At 43.9% G+C, this 15,637-nt stretch overlaps 2 protein-coding genes across 4 annotated transcripts; both read left to right on the forward strand.

Annotated features, from left to right (window-relative positions):
* Positions 1-1,108: 1,108 nt before the first annotated feature.
* nr2c1 (nuclear receptor subfamily 2, group C, member 1) lies at positions 1,109-8,938 on the forward strand. 3 transcript variants are annotated; one of them, XM_018729790.1, is made up of 14 exons: positions 1,109-1,225; positions 2,581-2,709; positions 3,088-3,321; positions 3,890-3,971; positions 4,276-4,455; positions 4,559-4,706; positions 4,929-5,025; positions 5,412-5,596; positions 5,826-5,979; positions 6,195-6,316; positions 6,969-7,108; positions 7,437-7,559; positions 7,707-7,812; positions 8,449-8,938. In XM_018729790.1, the coding sequence occupies exons 2-14, from the start codon at positions 2,638-2,640 to the stop codon at positions 8,624-8,626; spliced, it is 1,821 nt and encodes a 606-aa protein (XP_018585306.1). In that variant the 5' UTR covers positions 1,109-1,225; positions 2,581-2,637; the 3' UTR covers positions 8,627-8,938. The 3 variants fall into 3 exon arrangements, with proteins under 3 accessions (XP_018585306.1, XP_018585307.1, XP_018585305.1); XM_018729791.1 differs by lacking the exon at positions 1,109-1,225 and adding an exon at positions 1,264-1,315; XM_018729789.2 differs by lacking the exon at positions 1,109-1,225 and having other exon boundaries at positions 1,755-2,709.
* Positions 8,939-10,053: 1,115 nt separating this feature from the next.
* On the forward strand, positions 10,054-12,830 carry ndufa12 (NADH:ubiquinone oxidoreductase subunit A12). Its single transcript, XM_018729926.1, has 4 exons — positions 10,054-10,160; positions 10,617-10,699; positions 10,993-11,080; positions 12,545-12,830. The coding sequence occupies exons 1-4, from the start codon at positions 10,072-10,074 to the stop codon at positions 12,723-12,725; spliced, it is 441 nt and encodes a 146-aa protein (XP_018585442.1). The 5' UTR covers positions 10,054-10,071; the 3' UTR covers positions 12,726-12,830.
* Positions 12,831-15,637: the final 2,807 nt, after the last annotated feature.

Genomic DNA, 15,637 nt, shown 5'->3' on the forward strand with positions numbered 1-15,637 from the left:
TCTCTAAAACGATCTTCATTCTGACTCTTCCTTAGTAATAGACTGCATTGTAAATGTCCATTGTAAGTACTGATGTTTTGGTAAGTTTGCATTTTAGATGTACTGGTCTGGTCACTGTAGGTTGCACTACAATGTACATAAAGGGAATGTGGCGAAACTTTAACAAAGGGATTCGGTGAAAAGGACGTCACCCCTTTACATCCTGTACCACATCTTAAAGACAACGTTCCTACAAAATACTGAATAAATTGACCATTTTTTAATAAACTTTTTGTTTCTCCGTGTCTTAAGTCCAACATGGTGGCATCGGTCTTCGGATTGCATCGTAAACCCAGGCATTTTTCTCCTTTTTGTATTACGGTGGTATCTGGTCATGCAGTGGATAGAGCTGCTGCCTTTGGACCCAAAAGGTTGCAGGTTCGTTTTCCACTTCCAGCTATAGTACCCTTGATCAAGCTGCTTAAGCTTACTCTAAATTTGCTCCAGTAAAATTACCCAGCTCTGTATGGGTAAACAATTGTGTAAGGAGCTTCGCATTGTTCGTTGCTCTGCAGAAGAGCATTAGCTAAACAAATTAATGAAATGCCTTAGACTTTTTGTCACTACAGCAGTGTGTTAACACCCCTAAGAATGTTCCCTAAATAAATGAAGGGCAGTTTATCACAGGTGAGGAGCCATCGATTTTACAGAGACGCAGTTGAGTTTCCACTGCTTCAAGCTCGTCTCCAACTGCTTAGTGACCAGTCAGAGTACTTCTGACACCCATATTGCAGGACAGGACAAAAATATCAAGTATCAATTTAAATTTTTACCAGGTTAGTACATGATTGTTTGTGCTATGATATTGTTTGGGGCCCATTTGCCGCCCAGACAAGCACTGCATCACTGAGAGGCTGTTGTCGTGTCGAGCAGCTCATTCCTAACAGCCTACTCCATCCTGAATGATGCTTTATTCTCTATACTCCCAACAACGCGGCGAAATCGGTTGCACACTGCCGTCCACCATTGAAATCGTAGCACCACATCAAACACCAGCCGGCCAACGCGAACCTCGGCGCGCGCGCCTTTCTCGAGCAGTTCCCGCGCATGCGTACTGGGAACGCGCTTTGCGGAAAAAGGTCACGAACTCTGACCCTCCCCGGAGCAGCTGCGAACAGCAGAAACACTATTTTTAAAATTATTATTAAACGCCGCCGAAGAAGGGAAAAAATTGCCAACAGTGCAGGTGAGTTTCCGGGTGTCCGTGAAGCGCGCACCGTTCGGCACAGCACGCGCTCGCACGCGGCGGGCGACTTGGAGGAAGCGCGAGATAGAGGTAAAAGTGCAGCGGCCATGGCATGGAGGGGCTGTACGGGGGGCCGCGAGACACGGAAATGTGTCTCATGCACACATTAAACCGTCAGGCGGCGGTTTTACTATGTTATTTGGTTGTGCGACTGTTCTCATGCACACGGCTAACCCGCTCCGTCCCGCGAATCGTCTCTAACCGTAGCAGTGTGCCGTGTTTTAGCCCCACGTTACAGTAGCTCACTGCACGGTGGCCATTTTTTCCGTGTGTTCATCATCATTCACACTCCCCGGTGTGAAAACGCACGAAAACGCGCGGGCTCAGGCCCCTTGGCCGCGGTGCAATGTGTGTATCCGCGTGCGCCCGGCGCGCTGTGTGCACTCGTCAGTCCGAGGAATAGCTGCGTGTTCGGCGTACGGTACGGAGGCGATCGCCCGGCGATGGCAGCTCGTCCAGCATCGGATCCGCCGGCAGCCGGAGTGCAGTGGGCCGCTGAGCTTTAACCCCTCAGCGGTGACCTTTCACCCGCAGCCAAAACACACGTTTACCTTCCCGTACCGAGTTCGAACAAGTAGGCGAGACGGACTGGCCCTAGCCTAGGCTAATGGGGCGGCAGGGTCGCGAAGGAAGCCGCTGCCCGCCGCCGAGGCCGGGACGGTTGGCTGTCGGACATGGGCCATGGCAGCCATGGCGGGTCGCGCGTTTCTCTCCTATATGTTACAACGAAAAAGCTGAAGTGAATGTCCTCGGCCACCTAACGATCTTCCCCGTGTCACCCCTAGACTCCAGCATCGGTAGTGTTTAACACTGGGCAGTGTTCCGCTGAGGCCCGCCGTGTTGAGAGGGACTAGACTGTCTAATCCGAGAGTTTCCCAAACCAAAGGTTTTGTCCACCTGAGAGTAAACATCTGAACCCCAGCTGGAGAATATAGGATAAAAAGAGCTGTCAGATTTACCGGCGTAGACACTATTTAATAAGGATGCTATGAAGTACACTGACTGCAGTGCTGTACTGTACATGACTGACTGGGTCTCCAGCTGTGGGCACTTTTATTCTACACATAGACTTTCCAACAAGTACCCTTTCGCTTATTCCTCCTGGAATTAACATCCACGCGAACGGAGATCTGAAACCTTGCGAGCTCTTCTCCTCTCAATAAAAAAGTGTTGTCAACCAGTTGCGTTCGTTCACGCGATGTGGCTTTGCGTCAGCCGTTTAAAGTAGTCGCCGTTACCGTCCGTCGGTCAGCCTCACGTGGGGGCTGTTTCATGGGGATGGGTTTCTGTTTCAGGCCCGAGCACCTCATGGGTTTTGGAGCTGTGGGTGAGCAATAGGACGACGCGCCAGCATGGATGGGCAAACCCAGAGGATACAGCTGGTGTCAGCAGATGGAGGTGTCGCGCTCGGGCACCGCATACAGGTGATGTTGTGCCCCTCTTTGGACCCGATGAGATCGGGGTGGTGGGGAGCGACCCGGCCTCCCACGCTGAACCTGTCCAAATCGAAATTATTAATTTGTTCTCCTAAATGGGGAAACTTTTATGTAATATCTGTGCCTGAGATCTATTTGCTGTGCGTAGGTTATAGATTGTAACAGTTGGGTGCAATTTGTGTGATAAATGTCGGTGCATGTGGTGAAGGAAACTAACTAACTGTACTTAAGAGTCACACATCTGCATCTGTGTCTCCTAATGTAATGCACAAATTGTATTTTCAATGAGGTGTACGTCGCTTTGGAGAAGAACGTCTGCGAAATGGATAAATGTAAATGTAAATCTGTCACTTTCTCTGTTTCCAGATTGTGACGGATCAGCAGACAGGGCAGAAAATCCAAATTGTCACGGCGTTTGACCAGGCAGCAGCCGGGAAGCAGCAGTTCATCCTGGCCAATGCAGACTACTCTTCCCCCGGAAAAGTGATCCTGGCAAAGCAGGACCAGTCCCCAGGCAAGGTGATCCTGGCCACCCCTGACAGCTCCGGCATCAACCAGTTGGTCTTCACCTCCCCTGACCTGGCTGGACAGCAGATCCAGGTATAGTCCTTGACAGGGATATGCTCTAAAACCACATACTCGGTGTCTTTCTTTCTTAATTTCAGCCCTCATTTTGATTTGGTTCTTGATGTGTAATGCTGGTGTTTGTCTCAAATCAAATCACTCTATTGTCACTCACCATAACCACGTGTGTACAGGTGGTGAAAATCTTAGGTGCGTTCTCCACAGCTGTTCGACATAAGTTACAGACAGTGCAGTGCATCATCCTAGTAGCGTAACAACAGGATGCATTTCTCTATTTTTATTTCTACTGTTGGGGGGTGGGTGCAATGACGCAGCGGACTTGACCGGGTCCCGCTCTCTGGTGGGTCTGGGGTTCGAGTTCTGCTTGGGGTGTCTTGCGACAGCCTGGCGTCCTGTCCAGGCTGTGTCCCCTCCCCCTCCAGCCTTACACCCTGTGTTGCTGGGTTAGGCTCCGGTTCGCCGCAACCCCACTTGGGACAAACGGTTTCAGACAGTGTATGTATTTCTGCTTTCACACATTCTACTCAGTGGTTACTTCAGTCCATTTACATTTTATTATTTGTTTTTTTTTTTTTTTCCCCAGTTTGTGACAGATGGCAGCTTGGACCAGTCCACAGCCAAGCCTGTGGTAGAGTACTGCGTAGTGTGTGGAGACAAAGCGTCAGGTGTGTGAGTGCAGCGGGCACCCCTGTCACCTGAACACTGACTTCCAGAGATCACAGTGCAGTGCATTTGAGTGCGAGAGGCATGAAGAAACAATCAGCATTAACATATATTTATATCAAGCACAGCAAGTGTATGAAGTGTTAAAAAAAAAAAATCGAAGAAGGAAGCAAATGACACCAGTTATGCATTAAAAGTAATGTTGCCTAGTTTTTGGTTTTCCGAACCTCATGAGATTGTGTGTGCATGACTTGTGGCCATGTGGTGTGTGACCATCTTTCTGCTGCCTGTTCCACCCCTCTTCAGGTCGTCACTACGGAGCAGTGAGCTGCGAAGGCTGTAAGGGCTTCTTTAAGCGGAGCATCCGGAAGAACCTGGTGTACACTTGCCGTGGCTCTGGAGAGTGTGTCATTAACAAACACCACCGCAACCGCTGCCAGTACTGTCGCCTGCAGCGCTGCATGGCCTTGGGCATGAAGCAGGACTGTGAGTGCTCTGCCTTGCTCACAGTCAGAGTGTAAATTGCTAGAATGCACTTGTTGAGGTGTCACTGTGCTTTATTTATTTTTTTTGTTCCTTTCTGCCATAGCTGTGCAGTGCGAGAGGAAGCCTGTGGAAATATCGCGGGAAAAGTCAGTCAACTGTGCAGCTTCAACAGAGAAAATTTATATTCGGAAGAACCTCTGCAGTCCCTTGGCAGCCACACCCACCTTTGTGACGGATAAGGAGACAGCCAGGTGCAAATGATCTTGTGAGCTTTGATCACACTGCTGACCTCATGGTGGGTGTGTGGACAGCAAAGTATGGGGCTCTGGTTCACTCCAACAAATTGTATGACACAACAGATGGTCTGAACCGGCAGAAAACTTCCACTTTAATATATTTGTCTCAGTCATCTTTTAACTAAACCACAAGTAAACTTTCAGCTGTCACTAAAGTGGTACTTGGTTCCACGGCAGGTCTACAAGTCTTCTGGAGTCCGGTATGTTGTTGAACATTCAGCAGCCATTCTCCAAGTTGGAGAACACAGTCATGGTACCTGTTTCTCAAGAAAAGGTAGTTCTGCACATTTCTTGTGAAAACAACACTTTTTTTTTTTTTCCTTAGCCTAAAGAAATTAAATGTCATTTATGTGGAGTGTAAATAGATTGAACTGAAGTGTAAATTATTTTCTCTGTGATATTTATTCTAATTGTTGTTGAATAACATTGAAATAAGCAGGATCTTCAAGTGCTGTAGTTTCTGTTTTTGAAAGAAATTAGTCTTCCAGCAGAGAAAACTGTTAATTTGTTTCTTGGTAAAGCAGCTACACATTCCTGCTGATAATAGAAGCTTACAGATTTTTCTTTGCATTTACATGCAATGTGATCCAGACCTGATTCCTGTTATTTGTCTAATGATCAAGTGGTAGATGATTTACTCTGGATACTGTTCCTCTTCAGAATGACCCTGGACAAGGCGACCTGAGCACGCTGGCCAATGTGGTGACATCACTTGCTCACCTGAACAAAACAAGAGAGCTGACAGACAGCAACATTGACCTATCAGGGATAGAAACATTGAGTAATGGTGATGGATCCATGACTGACATCCAGACAGAGGAACAATGTACAAGTGACATCACACGGTAGGTGTTTTTTGCAAAGTTTCATTCATTTCCTTTGAAAAGTGAAATTAAAAAAAGATCTATATTGATAATAAACTGATCTTAATTATATTTTGCTGTACACCTATATAAATAATAGATGACTGAAGAAGCTGTACACAAGAGGGATGCATAGATTATTATTGCAATGTGTTTTTATCTTTGAGTGAACATATTTCTGTTAATTTGATCCTGTGACTCAAACCTGCAGAGCCTTTGACACCTTAGCCAAGGCACTGAACCCAGTGGAGAGCTCCTCGGGTGAGGCCATGGAGGCCAGCATCCAGCTGGTGTCGGAGGAGCAGTCAACCAGCCTATTGGAGCTGGATGGTCCACTGCTCTCTGACACCCACGTGCTCTTCAAGGTGAGATGAAGGGGTCCATGTTGTTGGGATTAGCAACTCACTTCTGAAGTTGATGCAGATGCACAGAAGGCCAGGTTCACATTAGTCATATATTTCCTTAGCACTGACAGTCTAGGACCCCGAAGGGTTGATGCCACATGGTTTTTGTTCTAACTAAAGCGCTTTAGCAGCCAAAGTGATTTTTTTGTCTCCTCTTTTTCTGTCTTCCTGTTCAGCTGATGATGCCTTTGCCTATGCCAGAGTACCTCAACGTCAATTACATTTGTGAATCGGCTTCGCGGTTGCTCTTCCTCTCCATGCACTGGGCACGCTCCATACCTGCTTTCCAGGCTCTGGGGTGAGTCTGTGAGCATCATGGTCATCCTCTGTTCCCCGCTTCTTGTACTCCTTGTAACCATTATTGTTTCTGATTTAAAAAAAAATCAGATTTACTTCTTAAAACCCATATTTATCTTTCTGCTTGGAATTCTGCTGTTTATTAAAAAGCATAAAACATATTTTTTAATATGTTGCAGTTTGAAAATAGGCCACTGACTTCTGTCTTGTTGTCTAAGGCAAATGATCAAAGCTTTTGTTACTGTGTTTCAAGTTGTGTAATACCCTAGAGATATTTCAAATACCGGGGGGGTGCGGTGGCGCAGTGGGTTATCCCCTCCCCCTCCGGCCTTACGCCCTGTGTTACTGGGTAGGCTCCGGTTCCCCGTGACCCCGTATGGGACAAGCAGTTCAGAAAATGTGTGTGTGTGTGTGTATTTCAAATACCCATTTTTCACTGCTGCCTACTTAGTTTCTTTGCCAAAGCCTTGCTTGGGTTGAGGAAAGAACTTTGAGTGTTAAGGGAAGGGTCTTCATTGTCGTTTAAGAAATGTAACACTGTTTATGTCAAGTGCATTTCATGCTTATCCCTAAGACTAAATGTATGCCTTTAAAGACCCCAGGTAAAGGGTCTTGTTTTCATTGACTGTTGAATCAGCAATGTCATTTTCCAGCCAGGAAAGCAACATCAGCTTGATGAAGGCATGCTGGAATGAGCTATTTGCCCTTGGCCTGGCACAGTGCTCCCATGTGATGAATGTGGCCACCATCTTGGCTGCCATCATAAACCACCTGCAGAACAGTCTTCAGGAAGGTAGGGCTCACAGTGCAGAAAAGTTTTGTTTTTCTCCTGCCATCTTACAACCTTAACTAATCCTGTTAGAGGAATATATATTTCAAATGTGCTGTACTTTCACTAAATTTGTTCCAAGGTCTTAACATTCAGACCTGGTGATCTATTTAGTATGTGAAGGACTACAAGGGAGTGGATCTTCATCATATCTATTGTGTTAAAAGTCTGAAAATATCATAGATAAATGACCCAGAGTCCAGTGTTGGTGTATAATTAAGAACTTATCATTCTCACAAAATATGTACACATTAATGTTTTTTACTCGTCATAACAAAGGAACTTTCTGCAGACAGGGTGAAAGTGGTGATGGAGCACATCTGGAGAATGCAGGAGTTCTGCAACAGCATGTCCAAGCTGTCCCTTGATGCCCATGAGTATGCTTATCTCAAAGCCATCGTCCTCTTCAGCCCTGGTGAGGGGAGATAACTCTTCTTCTCTCATTGTGAAGAGGAAGGGAGGACTTAATTGACCATGAAGTTTGACTTTTTTTTGGTAGGATGTGTTCGCTAAACATTCACAGCTTGGCTCATCTTGGGGTCTCTCTGCTTCCTTTCCCCAGACCACCCAGGCATTGAAAACACTCTGCAGATCCAGAGGTTTCAGGAGAAGGCTCACATAGAACTACAGGATTATGTCACACGCACATACCCCGAGGACACCTACCGGTGAGACATGACATCAGTAGTATTGCTCTAAAAGAATTCGTAAGAAGTAAGACTGTAAAGTTACTGCCCTGCTGGTGTACCTTTAAGCAATGTAATTAACTCAACTATTTTGGTTCTATAGTTTGAACACATTGACTTGAAGTCTGTAGCGATCGTTAGTGGTGAGCATACAGAAAAGAATTGTGTGGTTTGCAGATAGAAGCCGAACTCTTAATGTGTGGCAAAGTTTTGGTTGAGAATGAAACTAAATCTTGGTTTTTAATATTCATTTTTATGTTGTTGTGCTTATGCAGTCCCTCCTGTGTTGTAATTTTATTATTGTTTGGTAGTACTAGCAAAAATCAATGTAGTCAAGTGAGGGTGGTAATCATGGTTGTGTCAAAGTCAAAGCTGTGGTGGTATCACTGACTTTTTTTTTTTTTTTGTTTCTCTATGTATAAAGAAAAACGTGCTGTGCTGTAGTACTGTAACATGATGCCTAATATGGTCATTTGGTGTGATCTGGTACTGAATTGTGGTGCTGCATTGTGATACAGCAATCTTACAGTATTTTGTGGTGTTTTGCAGAGCATGTAAGTGTTGCTGGATGACACTTTAGTACTGCGTGACACTTTTTTTGTCCTTCTGTCCCTTTAGTCTGTCTAAGCTACTCCTCCGACTCCCAGCCCTCAGGCTCATGAGCAGTACTGTCACCGAGGAGCTATTCTTCGCTGGACTCATTGGCAATGTTCAGATCGACAGCATCATCCCCTATATCCTCAAGATGGAGTCCACTGACTACAACAGCCAGGGAATTGCAGGCGTGGTGCTGTGAGGAAACACCGGCACGTTTGCAGCACCGCCTGGAACTTGGAGCAGACGGGGCAGCTATATCTTCTGAAGGAATAGTCAGATACATGTGAAAGCCTGAATGTCCTTTGTGACGTCCAGACACCGTGGTTAACTGTCATTTTTAAATTAAATCTACACACCCTCCCGTTTGCCATCTTTCCTCAAAGTTAGGATTTCCTTTTGAACCCTTTTTTATTAGTTCTCCAAAGCCTGATTTTTATGTTGATGTGGTCCATCTTGTATAGCTCAGTCATGGTATGTGCACAGCATTCGGGTTAATTTTGAGATTTTTTTTTTTTTTTTTTTTTTTTTTTGGTCTAGTTTTTCTCCCCTACCGTTTTGTTAGGATTTTCTCTTTGTATAGAAACCATAGCAATAGCAATTCATATCCTTGTTTCTAATAATTTATCCTTTCTCCTGAGAGTACTGCTCATATTGCATCTTTCTATGTTTGGACATTGAACCTGAAGGTCTATGAACTGTGTGTATATATAAATATGTATATAAAATAAACTATCAAGGACCATGACACCTTGTGCTTGCTAATGACATTTATGCCATGTCATTTATCTTGATTCACAAAATTTAAGAAAATGTATTTTTTCTTATGTACTTTATGAAATAATTGTGAAAACTTTAAATGAAACAAAAATGGGGAAAAATGAAATGGCTATGAAAATTCTAATACAATTGACAGTTACAGCTTTCAGCTATGTATTTATCCTGATAACTTTGACTAAAATGCAGAAATATCGGACATGCAAATGCATTGTATGCATACTGAGTGTTTGTCTAAAGAAGTTGCACAGTTGAACACTATCTATCATCTTGAGAAAATACAAACACAATTCCTAGCATACTTGTGTATATGTGTGTGACTTTTTTAACTGCTAGTTTCTTAAAGACAAAAACAATTTGAAAAATATATTATACATATGGGGGTGCGGTGGCGCAGTGGGTTGGACCGCAGTCCTGCTCTCCGGTGGGTCTGGGGTTCAAGTCCCGCTTGGGGTGCCTTGCGGCGGACTGGCGTCCCGTCCTGGGTGTGTCCCCTCCCCCTCCGGCCTTACGCCCTGTGTTACCGGGTAGGCTCCGGTTCCCCGTGACCCCGTAAGGGACAAGTGGTTCTGAAAATGTGTGTGTGTGTGTATTATACATATAAAATAACAGCTTCAACTTTACATGTTTATGAGCACAATGTAAATATAGCATTACTTAAGTACTGTAATGGCTTACTAATGTGGTAGCAGTACATATAAATGTGTATTTTATATTTATCTACAATCATCAATAAAAAAGATGAACACTGATCAATACTCAGTACCAGTCAATATTTGAGGCAGGTTGCTTTAGGAACCTTTAGGGAGGAACGTTCCTGTAGTGTCCTGTTTCACCCGGAAGTCTGTTCCGCAGCATTTCCGCCTAAAGATGGCGGAGTACATTCAAGTGTTTCGTAGGGCTTTGGGGCAACTGGGAGGTCATGGGGGTATTCGCGGGCTTTTCTATCAGTTATTTAGGTAAATATTCTCTTTCGCTGTTTTCGACACATTGATTGATGGAGTCGTATTTGCTATGTTACGCTTCCGAACACCATCATCGAATAATTAACCTCCAGGACTCAAGCGCGTCTCGTCATCGTCAGAATAACATATAACCGTCACCGTGTAACGTGTTAGTCACACACACACACACACACACACACACACACACACACACACACACACACACACACACACACACACACACACACACACACACACACACACACACAGTCGGTTTTACTTGTTTTGTTGTAAATTTGGGTGCCTTTTTTTATTTTTTATTTTTTTTCACTTGCTGTGAAAGCAAGAAGACAGTGTTTGTAAATACTGAACCGAGAACAACGTAAACGGTTTGAGTTTTCAATGTCACTTATGTGGTTCCTGGTTGTCAGTCAGTCAGTCTGCTGTTCTTTTTTATTTTAATATTTTCAGAGTTAATGACCTTAAAACAGGAGCTCTCATTGGTGTGGACAAGTATGGGAATAAGTACTACGAGGACAAACGCTATTTCTTCGGTAAGAGAGTGGAGCTTCACTCTGTTCAATTGCTGCTGAACTAAACATTTACAGTTCACTCTGGCTCTGCTTTCCAAACAGCAAACTGCTCACAATCGGGTTTTCCAGCAGTTTGCACCAGCTACGTTTTGAATCTGTCTCTTTATGTAAACGGTTAACACACATGGGAAACACTGAATATTTTTCTGTAGGGTGTCTGTTTTTGTAACAGTTTATTTACAAAGAGAACAGTTGTGCTGGTCGTGAAGCGTATAGTGAATAGTTGAAAAGTTGGTGTCTTCATCTGTACTCAGGTCGCCACAGATGGGTCATCTACACAGAGGAGATGAACGGAAAACGCACAGTCTGGGACGTGGATGGCAGCATGGTGCCATCTGAGTGGTAGTATTGTCCTCTGCCTTATTTGTATGATGCTTTGCGCAAATATGGCTTGCGGTATTGCATATCAACTTGACAGTGATTTACCCGTTTATACAGTGGGGCGTCGTTACTGGTAAGAAATACAGCAGGAGCTGGGAATCAAACTGGCAAATTTTGGATTTTATGACAGTACTTCAAACCACAAAGCCACTTGCATTTAATGGAGCTCCTTGTTGTATCAGTGACATACAGTACTGCTTTTTTAAAAAAAAAATTTTAGGTTAAGATTGATCAATCTAACAGCCAGTTTCCGTTAATTGAAATGGGGAAAGATTACCACCCTTGTTCTGAGTATTACTCAGAATTTTTTCACAAAATGGGCTAAAATATTAAGTTACTAGTGGATGGCACGGTAGTGCAGCTAGTACTCGGGTGCCTCAAAGCTACGGGGCATGAATTTGCACCTGAGTTTGAATCCCGTTTCTGCATAGTTTGCGTGTTCGTGTTGTATTCACATGGGTTGTCTGTGGGTGATCTGGTTTCCTCCCGCAGTCCAAAAACATGTCTTCCAGTCGATTTTAATTAATCTAAAATTGCTCATATATACATATAGTCCAGGGGGGCACAGTGGGTTGGACCGGGTCCTGCTCTTCGGTGGGTCTGGGGTTCAAGTCCCACTTGGGGTGCCTTGCGACGGACTGGCGTCCCGTCCTGGGTGTGTTCCCTTCCCCTCCAGCCTTACGCCCTTTGTTGCTGGGTTGGGCTCCGGCTCCCAGCGACCCCGTATGGGATAAGCGGTTCAGACAACGTGTGTGTGTGTGCGTGCATATAGTTCTCACTTTACAACATATACAGCCTTCGACAACCCAGGCTCATGATGACCGTCCCATCAGTTTTGTATTATTTTTGACTCCTGAATTCAAGTTAGTTTTTTAATAATGGCTAACAAGTGAAACTATAAGTATTCAGGTGAGGCAGGAAAGAATGTGAAAGAAAACATTTAGACATGAAATTGAAAATAATAGTGCAGCATGAAAATATTACATTAATGTATTTGTTTTTTTAAAACAAATAATATGTGAAATTAATGAAAAAAATGTAAGGAAGCCCTGTTATACAACTTAGCATCTCATGTATGTTTGTTTATATCCTTACAGTTTAAATAATACAGCATAAGACGATTTGTAATCTATAACAAAGTCAAGTTATGACAAAGACATGAGAATGGAAGCCTGTCCTAAGTCAAAGACCACCTCTGGGTGGAAATTACTATTGTTTGTGAAGGCAAGGGTTGCCATTTAGGACACCAACAGTGTATACATATATTAACAGTTAACAGTACAGTAGTATTACAATTTGTGCATTTGGAAAGGGAGCTTTCCTGACTGTGGCTTGCTTCATGGTGGTCCACTGTGTGCCTTCTTGCATGAGTCAGGAACTCACTAACCCAGCACTCTTTCTATCCGTGGCCCTGTCTCTCTGCAGGCATCGCTGGCTGCATTGCATGACGGACGATCCACCCACTACCCACCCTCCAGTCTCCCGAAAGTTCCTAGCCGAAACCCACAAGTTCAATGTGAGCGGCACACGTGAGCAGTATGTCCCATACTCCACAACCAGGAAGAAGATTCATGAGTGGGTGCCGCCAAAGGCTGGCTCTCAATGATTGCAGCTGACTTCCTTGTGACTCTCTGTCCAGAAGTTTCTGTAAATTTCGATTCTGACTTCTGTGAATTGTCTCGTACATATTGCTTGAAAATAAAATGGAACGAAACAGAAATCTGTGTCTGCCTGTGGAAAGAGTAGTACCATTTGTATGATTTTTATATTACATTTTGCTGCAAGGCATATCAGATTTTAATAGTTTTTCATGTCTTTTGTAATGCTGTTTTTGGATGGTGAAAAGCTTATCTGTATTTTGTTTAGTCCACTAGGAATCCCTTTTGCATCCTACATTCATGTTTCATTTCATATAGAGTATGTTTTTATGTTGTAGTAAAGATCCCTTTTTTCCCCCATGACATCCTTTCTGTTCAGGAAGTTTAAACTGGTAAGTGCTGAGTGTTCTATTTTGCTGTGCTTTTGAGAATTCAGATGATAAGCCATGTGGCTGATAGAATTTCTCTGAGTATCTGCAGCGAAAAACACAGTCCATAAGTCACATATCTCCAGGGGACTGGTACAGGCTTACTAGCTGTGCGTTAGTTAGTGATGACTCTGTTATATCTCTCGCACTTCATGCCATCTTGGCACTCTTGGGTAACAACACCTGTGCTAAAGTACTGTGCATAGACTACAGCTTTGCATTTAGCTCAGGTGTGCTAACAAAACTGATCACAAGCTCCAAGACCTCAGATGCAATACTAGCCTCTGCAAATAGGTACTGGACTTCTTAACTGGCAGAATTCTGCATGTGTGGGTTGGCAGCACCACCTCCTCTACTCTAATCCTCAACACGGTTCACCCCACGCAGCGGTGTGCTGAGCCCCCTGCTGTACTTGTAAACGTATGACTGTGTGGCCAGACGCAGTTTGAGCTCCATCAAGAAATTTACTCACGACACCACCATCGGCCTCATCACCGAGAGTGATGGAATGGTGTACAGAGAAGATTTTCCTTCCGACACAGTGGAACCAAGACAACACTCCCTCTCCCTAAATGTCAGTAAACCCAAGGAGCACATCCTGAAGTTAGGCAACTAGACCTCAAGCCCATCTACATCAGAGGGGATACCGTGGAGAGGGTCATCAGCTTTAACTTTCTAGGAGTCACCATCACTGAAGACCTGGAGCGGGTACAAGATCTCTCATCCATCCCGAAGAAGGCCCATCAACGCCTTTACTTTCTCTGACGTCTGAGGAGGTTCCAAGCGTCCCCACTTATGCTCACTAACTTCAGCAGAGTACATCCTGGTATGACACCTGCTCAGCACTACAGCGCTAGAGAGGGTGGTGAGATTAGCCCAAAATATCACTGGAACTCAGCTGCCCTCTGTACGAGAGATACGTAAGACACGCTGCCTTCGAAAGGCAAACAGTGCTGTTAAAGACCTCGGTCACCCAACGCCGCACTTTTCACTCTCCTCCCCGATCAACTATCAGCACTTGCACCACGGCACTCGGGGGCAGCTTCTGCCCACAAGCCGTAAGCCGTAAGACTACTCAACGCCCTCCCACACTGACAGCTGCACGGAAACACTTGGCCGGATGTGTGTTTCTCTGTATGTTGTCCTGATGTCCTATATAAAGTAACGTAATGCATCGGTGTTTACATTTATTGTCTGTTTACTGATGTTGCTTTTACTGCCTGTATTTATCACCTGCTTTGTATTTATACTTTTTACAGTCTGCAGCAGACACGCAAGCAAGCATTTCATTGTGTGATGTACACACATAGTGCATACGCACAGCAATGAACTTGACTTGGCATGTTTGAAAAATGCAATGCAGAGCTGGGTGCAGAAACACACTGTTGTATTTCACCCCAGGGTGGTTGATTGTGTAATCTGACATTATGACTGCATTTTTGCTGTGGTCATAGCTATCCGCACCCTGATACCACACGCACACCCTTCGCAGCAGAGACTGAAAAGAAGTTTAAGGACCATGAGAGGGATGCGAATGGTTTTATGCATGTCACCATTATAACTTAGTATAGTGCTTTATTTTTTTGTGTATTTACAGTGCCTATAAAAAGTATTAACCTCCCCCCCCTTGGAGTTTTTCACATTTTATTGTGTTGCAGAATGGAACCATTGTGTATTTAACTGAGAATTTGGCTGCTCATTAACAGAAAGCACTGCACAATGTCAAAATGAGAAATTAAATTCATATTCAAATTCGATTTGCATTTAATTTAATTATGTTGTTATTATACGATCACATGAATTTTGCTAATGCGTTTGTTAACAATTTCATGGTTTATTTTATTTAATGAAAAGATTCATGTTGGGGGAAGCTTCGCCAAATTAGCAGCATTGGTGGCAATGCATTGTGTTTCATTAAAAATTCCACGAGATGGCGCTGTTTGCCGGGGCTGCAAAAATACCCGCGAGCTCTTGATGAATAATAGAACAGCAATTAGAATTTTTTTGTAAATGTTTTGTGCCAGATGTTTGCATGAGTGAAAAAAAAATCCAAACAGCAGCATTTAATTTGCCTCCGAGTTCAGCACTTAAGCTCTCCAGCTACTGCTGGAACTGATCTGCAAACTGCTCCTTATTGCATAACTGCTCTCCAACTGTCTATTTTCATTCTATTGTTTTCCAGGAGTTTCAATCAACATCCTTTTCCCAGGAATCAGGGACTGAATTCCCATTTTCCCCAGTTAGCCATTCTTAATGCCCTTTCTCAAATGTGTTTTATCCAGAGCGCTGTGACAAAGATCCAACACAGTTTAACAATTCACAATGGGAAAGTGAGAGATCTGTGTATAAATTAAATTAAACAAATTGTATTATTATGATGTTTCAATCTCAGTGAACAGCTGTATATATGGATTTGCAATGCTGTAGAGCAATTTGTATGAATTGTGGCTGCAAAGGAAATGTATAATTCAGTATCTAAGCTCTGGTTTTAC

This window comes from Scleropages formosus, chromosome 21 (assembly GCF_900964775.1).
Source record: "Scleropages formosus chromosome 21, fSclFor1.1, whole genome shotgun sequence".
Lineage (NCBI taxonomy): Eukaryota > Metazoa > Chordata > Actinopteri > Osteoglossiformes > Osteoglossidae > Scleropages > Scleropages formosus.

What these genes read in the sequence shown, in the direction of transcription:
- ndufa12 (XM_018729926.1), top strand. Translation starts at nt 10,072, where the DNA reads ATGGCGGAGTACATTCAAGTGTTTCGTAGGGCTTTGGGGCAACTGGGA. An exon ending in GGACAAACGCTATTTCTTCG is followed by an intron (nt 10,700 to 10,992) that starts GTAAGAGAGTGG and finishes ATCTGTACTCAG; the next exon opens with GTCGCCACAGATGGGTCATC. An exon ending in AGCATGGTGCCATCTGAGTG is followed by an intron (nt 11,081 to 12,544) that starts GTAGTATTGTCC and finishes GTCTCTCTGCAG; the next exon opens with GCATCGCTGGCTGCATTGCA.
- nr2c1 (XM_018729790.1), top strand. Translation starts at nt 2,638, where the DNA reads ATGGATGGGCAAACCCAGAGGATACAGCTGGTGTCAGCAGATGGAGGT. An exon ending in CTTGGGCATGAAGCAGGACT is followed by an intron (nt 4,456 to 4,558) that starts GTGAGTGCTCTG and finishes TTTCTGCCATAG; the next exon opens with CTGTGCAGTGCGAGAGGAAG. An exon ending in TGTACAAGTGACATCACACG is followed by an intron (nt 5,597 to 5,825) that starts GTAGGTGTTTTT and finishes TCAAACCTGCAG; the next exon opens with AGCCTTTGACACCTTAGCCA.